The sequence below is a fragment of the Rhinopithecus bieti genome, unplaced genomic scaffold (genome assembly GCF_001698545.2).
Source record: "Rhinopithecus bieti isolate Rb0 unplaced genomic scaffold, ASM169854v2 scaffold_23748, whole genome shotgun sequence".
Taxonomy (NCBI): Eukaryota; Metazoa; Chordata; class Mammalia; order Primates; family Cercopithecidae; genus Rhinopithecus; species Rhinopithecus bieti.
This window is the reverse complement of record NW_016811596.1, coordinates 3,474,172-3,481,228: the sequence shown is the minus strand read 5'-3', so window position 1 is coordinate 3,481,228 and position 7,057 is coordinate 3,474,172. Positions and strand designations below refer to the sequence as shown.

The following is a 7,057-nucleotide window of genomic DNA, read 5'->3' as shown; positions in this document are numbered from 1 at the left end:
GAGGGCGGAAGGTAGGAGGAGGAAGAGGAAGAGGAGCAGAAAAAAATAAATATTGGGCACTGGGCTTAATATCTGGGTGATAAAATAATCTGTACAACAAACCTCCATGAAATGAGTTTACCTATATAGAAAACCTTTACATGTACCCCCAAAACCTAAAATAAAAGTTAAAAAAAATGGGTGGGCTTGAGACAGGAAAGTGTGGAGATGAATGCTCTCATAATAATTTGACTATTGGACTCTGGTCCTAGTTAAGCAATAAATACAAAATCTGGTGAGATCCATTCAGTCAATTGAAAATAAGGCAGAGCAAGGGAAGCCCCAGGGATGGGTGGACTTGGTTACAGCCTGTTTGGAGCTGATGGCCAGCATGCCCTTCCCTAAGAAGGTGCAGTGGAGGCCTGTAGCCAGAAAGGCAACACCAGTATTCTGAGCAGGAACAAGTTCCATGACTTGAAGAAGTTTCTTACTCCTTATATAGGGGAGCACAGAGACGATACACTTGGGCAGGAGATAAGAACGGTATGAAATCAAGAAGAGAAGACAGACTTGTCAGAAGCTAGAAAGAAGAGGACCTGCTACAGAGCCTAGATTCAGGCAATTGTTGGAAGGCACCTTCCAAAATCCTCTTCTTTGCTAGACTCTGTCTTGGCTCTGTGTCCCTGTACTTTCATATAAATACTCAAAAATGAGGCAAATGTAGCAAAAGGTAGTGAATTGCTTTGTAAATTCTAGGAAGAGGACCTGAGACTAATGTAGAGAGAAAAGGCACTTCAGCCAGTAACATGAATTATAACATTTAAAACGACTTATTTTTATTTGTATAAAATACTTATGAAGTCCTTTGAAATGCAGCACACAAGTTTCTCGTGTGGGGCGGTGGGTGTGGCCATGTTCTTGTCCTTCCTTCTTTATCCATTTAAGTTGTGCCTTCTGTTCTTAAATAGATTTTCCTTTGTTCAAAATATTTATTCCTAGCCTTTCACAAATCCGAAAATAATTGAAGAAACAGGTAGCATCATTCCAATTTTGCCTTGGGTTTGAAGAGTCCCTCATGGTGGCACAGTCCTCCAAGGTAGCTATGTTGTTGGGTTCCCCTACATCCCAGAAGCTGAAAAAGAATGACATAGGAGACTTCGAATCCCAGCAAAAAGGTAAAGTAACCTAATATACCAGGCAAATTGTGTTTGTGTTGTTTAACCTCACAACAGTTTTGCGAGGCAGGTATTATAATGTCCATTTTATTGAAGAAGAAAAGGAACCTCAGGAAAGCTAAACCATTTGTCTAAGTCACAGTTTGTGAGTACTGAAGCTGAACTGGATCTTTCTGACTTTCTATTCTGTCCTGTTCCTTTGTTCCTTTGTTCCTTTTCTATTCTGTCCTGTTCCTTAGCTATAGAATGACAAGTTATAGGGAAGATTGATATTCTGATAGATTTGTTTTCTTCACACTCATATCTCATATTGGCTTGGCTCTCTTTATTCTGCACAGAGTATGTATTAACTTGGGTGCATCCTGCAGTGGTGTTCCAGTGTGGTTGTGAAGCAGCATTTCTAAGTGTCAGAGTATCTGTGTTGTATTCTTAGAACTGCTCATTCACTAAGTCACTTAACTTTTCTGAGTTTTAGTTTCCTCAAATGCTAAATACAGATTAATAATACTGATACATTCCAGGAAAGTGTAATTTAGGTAAAATGAAATAATAAATGAGAAAAAAACTTTGAAAAATTAAAAATGCTATGCTCTATTAAGAAGAATACTTAATGGATGCTGGGCTTAATACCGGGATCATGGGATGATCTGTGCAGCAAACCACCATGGCACACGTTTACCCATGTAACCTGCACATCCTGCACATGTACCCTGGAACTTAAAATAAAAGTTGAAGAAAAGAAAAAAGAAAAAACCTTACTCACTAACAAATCATGAGAATCAATATATATAGCAAAATATTTTATATATCAATTAACCAATCAAACAAAAAAGCATATCCATAATAAAAATAAAAGCTATGCTCTAATGATGTGAGGATATTATTATTATTATTTTTTTTGATGTGAGGATATTATTAAGGAGAAAAGAGATATTGTCAAGAGATTCTCAGTTTTCACTGCATAAGAACCTGCTGTCTTTCTCAACTTACTATTTTTTCCCTCATTTCCTTTGGTTTTGGGGAATAAGACTCTTAATGCCACCTCTTGTCTCTTTTGCATTCTCAGTGAATGATTCTTCAGTTCATTTTCATTTATTATTTCCCCTTTATTCTTGAGACCATCCCAGGAAAGGAGAGAAGTGAGTGCTTGTACTTCTCCTTCGTCTTTTCTACCTCAGCTCTTCTCTTTCCTGCATTTAATACCACCAAGAATGGACCTGATATGTTGCAGGAAACAGAACAAGGTTTCAAGAACTCCTCTCAATAGGAGGGTAATTACCTCAGAGACTTTGTCAAAGGTGTGCCATCCACCCATTGCCACTGACCCTCGACCACTTGGTCTGACAGTCCAATAAAAAACTCTTTCTTTTTAGGTTTCTTGTAGGCAAGGAATTCCTACGGAAGACACAAAATAAAAGGAGATCAGTTATTTCAGTTTTGAATAAAAGTTGCTGGTAATTCTTATTAAAACAGGTAAGAATCTGGAAGAGATCCTAGCACTTTGGGAAGCCGAGGTGGTGGATCACCTGAGATCAGGAGTTCGAGACCAGCTTGACCAACATGGCGAAACCCTGTCTCTACGAAAATTACAAAAAAATTTGCTAGGCATGGTGGCGGGTGCCTGTAGTCCCAGCTACTTGGGAGGCTGAGGCAGGCGAATTGCTTGAATCTGGGAGGCAGAGGTTGCAGTGAGTCGAGATCGCGCCACTGCACTCCAGCCTGTGCAACACAATGAGACTCCATCTCAAAAAATAAAAAAGAATCTGGATAAGAAATGACAGATAAATGAAACTGTAAGATCATGAGGATTATCTACTGATTTTTTTGGTGGTGAAATATACATAACATAAAATTAAACCGACAAAAAATAACCTTCAACAGAAAAGGAGATCCTCAACAATTCTTTCAAAGTTCATCTACTGTTATTGGTGGCCAAATTTATTGAATATATCTAGCACAAAACATTATTAATCACAGCTTAAAGCAAACGGACAATATTTGCTTCCCTTCTTGCATATAATATGTTCATAAACATAATGATTAGTCTAAAATTAACTTCCAACCCTCTTTTTTCCCCTTGCCTAATTAAAGTAATTCCACATGGAAATTCCCTTTTTCTTAGGTTCTTCTAGGAAGGAAAATACATTAAGGTAGGCAGTGACTTTACCAGAATAGTAAGAACAGCATGCATTTTAGTACATTCATTAACCACAGTCATTGGGGGTCAAGCACCGAGCATATGTATGAAGAGAGGTGGACCATGTGGGGAATGTCACATTGGCGTCGGAGGACTGCAGCTACCTGCTCCTCCTGTGAGTTGATAATCACCAGGTGAGCGCCCATGGCTGAGCAGTTCTTTAAACTTGATGTCCAGGAAATGGTGTCAGTAGAAAAGAAGTAGCAGCTAGACTGAAAATACTCCCAGTTCGATGGACAACAATTCTTGACTGAACCTAGGATGAGAGATATTTCAGTGAGTGTCCCAGGTGAACCGAATAAGAAAACTCAAAGCTTCATCTGGCCCCATGGAGTCCTCATTTAAGTCAGAAGCCCTGGAATCACTTACTCATACCCCACATCTTAGTATCTAAGACTTCAGATAATTCCAATGTCAAGAAACAGCAACAGAACTTTTTTGGTCTTTTGAATATAATTCTCGTTCTCTGGATGTCAGTGCCAGGAAATGCAACTACATATGCAAACTATCTTAGTTATGCTATTGATATAGAACCTTATTATCTGTTCTTAGACTACTAATGTCAGAGACATTTATGCCTTTCATTTGGGTGACCCCCAAAGAGCCATCTCTTATGTTTCCTGAACAATGTATCCTCAATCAAATCTCCATACTGTAGTATATAGATGGGTTAGATTTCTTAGAATTACAGAACTTTTGCCTTTGAGGTCTATTATAAATAATTCATCTCACTTCTCTCAATTTAATGGTGAGAAAATTATAGCTCAGAGAAGGAGGCACTTTTTAGTGTCATGTAGCATTTTGCTGACTTGGAACAGGATGACATACAAGAGCATAGAGTATATTTGTGAGATATTTATAAATTCTCTACTCCATACGTTTTTTTCTCCTTCATCTCATTTTGGAAGTAGGTGAATGAAGAAAAAGTACACTCCTGGGAATAGTATCTTCCACTTCTGGATGTACTGTTCAGACATACCTCAAATGTATTATAAAAGTCTACTATAATATCCCAAGACTTCCTGCTCCAATGCTAATTGCATCTCCAAATTTCTAGGATTTTACATTTTGCTTTTGAAAAATAAGACCTAATCCAACTATATTTCACCTGTCCCGAAGTCAATCTAGAAGCCAGAAAATGTTACTATGTAAATTTTGATGTTCACCTTTGGGACTATTATACCTGATCCATCATTGTAGCAGGAGAGCTCTGTGAAATTTTCATGTAGCTGAAACTTTTTCTCATCACAGTTTTGAAAGATGTGATATGTCACTGTAAAGGAAAGGGTATAATGTTTGTCAGTCTTATTTTGGTTAAAAAAATCAGTTCCCTCAGTTTTGCATTTCTAACAAAAGTGCCAATAATTATCATGTTTTTTCTTGCAATCTGCTTTTTCTTACGACCCAGAGAAAACAGATATGTTTGCACTCCCTCTTATGCCAAGTCCACTCTCTCTACTCTTCCTTCCAAAAGTAATTAGTCATGTCTCTGGTCCTGACCAGTAGTTCAAGCTCTAAGGCAGAATATCCTAGAGAAGTTTACACTAATGATAGAGGCTGAAAGAGGAGGACTCAGGACTGCCAAGGAAGTGAAAAATGTCTGTCATGAAAAGTAAGTCACAGGTGATTAAAATTCGGAAACAGTTCCCTGCTTGTTGAGGTTTCTGGTTTGAGAAATAACCTAGAGATTAACAGGAAAAAAAAGAGTGAAATAGAAAGACCTTTTGAGGGAAAAGAGAATGTACAGGCAGCATGGAAGAGTTTTCACCTAATATGCACCAGGAAGAATTAAATTGAATTTGACCTTCAGAACCCACCAACACATCTGGTGATGAAACAGGCGCTGAGAAATAGGATGGGGATCCCAGAAACAGTCCATAAGAACATTTGGGAAGAGAAGTATCCTCTCTCTGTAGAAAGAAAGACACAAACATGATCAATCTTCCCTAAGCAAGGTACAAAACAGACAGAAGAGATTCTTATGCATCCTTACTTATTTCCTTCTACTTCCATTGTCTGTATTGAATAATTCCCAAATTTCAGCATGCATCAGAATCACTTGGAGGGCTTATTGAAACACAGGGTGCTGACCCTTATTCCCAGAGTTAGCAATTCAGTAGAGCTTGTATGGAACCAACAAGTTCCCAGGGGCTACTGCTGCTGCTGGACTGAGGACCACACGATTAGAATCCCTGGAGTAAGACTCTGACTCATGAACTCAGATATACAATTTTTCCTTTCTAAGTCTCTCAGTTAAATTTTTTTCAATATTTTCTAAGGCCACTTTTCTTTCTTTTTCTTTCTTTTCCCTTTTCTCGTCGTTGCTTGTCTTGCCTTTCTCCTGATCTTATTTTTTTCTGTGTCTCATTTTTCAAGCTCTTTGTAAATTAGGTAAAATATTAACAGTTATCTAGTAGTTCCTCTCTTCCTCCCATTACACATTTTACAGACAAAGAGAGTTCCGGAGAAGTGAAGTCATTTGCCAAAAGGGACACAATGTATTGCAGAAAAGGTGGAAACAATGTGATAGCGCTCCCTTAACTAGAGTCCAGCAGGCTTTCTGGTATAAGAAATAGCCTTCCAATCTCTCTCTCTTCACCGTCTCCCTTTTTTTTTTTTTTTTTTTTTTTTAACTTCAGTGAATACTTTTCTATTGTCCGTATTTATTACTTGTTCCAAAAGAGATCTGTGGAAGAAAAGGAAGAGTTGCAAATTTTACCTGTGCATTGTGATTCAGATGATGTTGATGAATTCATTTTTTTCTCTCTCTTTGGCTTTTTGTTTCTCTCTCTCTCTCTTTTTCTCTCCCTCCCTCTCTTTCTTTCTCCTCAGGGGTGTTTTGTTGGTAAGATTCAGGGAGAAGGAATCTTGAAAGATGAACACTTTGTTTTTTAGGAAGTTCAACTCCAATAGACGTAGAATATTAACTTGTTCTGTGGTTACGCATTAAGTCAGGATTTCCTTTCTTGCATAAGGAGAACAAGGAAGTTTATTGGACAGCATGTTAGTTCTCTTCACTCCATGAAACAACGAAATGAGGAAATTATGAAATGGTAAAGCATCAACACAGATAGACTGCCCATGGGGAAATAGGAGAGTTTTAAAAAATCTTGTTTTGTTTTGTTGGACCAAATGTCTCTAGTTTCTTCAAGGCATAACTCACCCCCAGTTTTTCCTTGACAATATGGAGTTCACCTCTGCACTCTCAATATCACTTTGGATCTGTACCATCCACACATTTGGTAACTGAAAAGAAGACTTAGACAGCACAGCACAAAGCTGAGCATATAGTGTGTGTATTTAGGACATGGCAACCTGAATTCTTTTTCATCTTTTATGGTTTTTCTTTCTCCTTCATTTGCAGCTCTTGAATATTCTAATGTTATGGATTTATGTCCCTCTTACCTTGTGCTGACTACTAGGGTCCACCTCAGCAGGGTAGCCTCATGTGATAAGACCACTTTGAAACTCAGCTTAGTTTTTCACAACAGAATGCAGCTTCTGAAGTCTCAGAGACCCAGCAGGTAGTTTAATTCTCTTGTTCTGAATTATTTGGGGATTTTAGTTCTATATTGCAGTGTACACTGGGAGAAATGTATCTAAAGGTCAGAAAAAGCAGTTTCAATTAGATATTAGAATTTAATGCTTCTCTGGGCCGGGAGCGGTGGCTCATACCTGTAATTCCCACACTTTGGGAGGCCGAGGG

The 7,057-nt window shown here is 38.2% G+C and overlaps 1 protein-coding gene across 1 annotated transcript; it reads right to left on the bottom strand.

Annotated features, from left to right (window-relative positions):
• Positions 1 to 786: 786 nt before the first annotated feature.
• Positions 787 to 6,276, bottom strand: CLEC4E (C-type lectin domain family 4 member E). Its single transcript, XM_017894249.1, has 6 exons — positions 6,071 to 6,276; positions 5,169 to 5,261; positions 4,535 to 4,624; positions 3,456 to 3,607; positions 2,434 to 2,549; positions 787 to 1,111 (listed from the first exon to the last, which is right to left on the bottom strand). Exons 1-6 carry the CDS (start codon positions 6,105 to 6,107, stop codon positions 940 to 942), a joined length of 660 nt encoding a protein of 219 aa, XP_017749738.1. The 5' UTR covers positions 6,108 to 6,276; the 3' UTR covers positions 787 to 939.
• Positions 6,277 to 7,057: the final 781 nt, after the last annotated feature.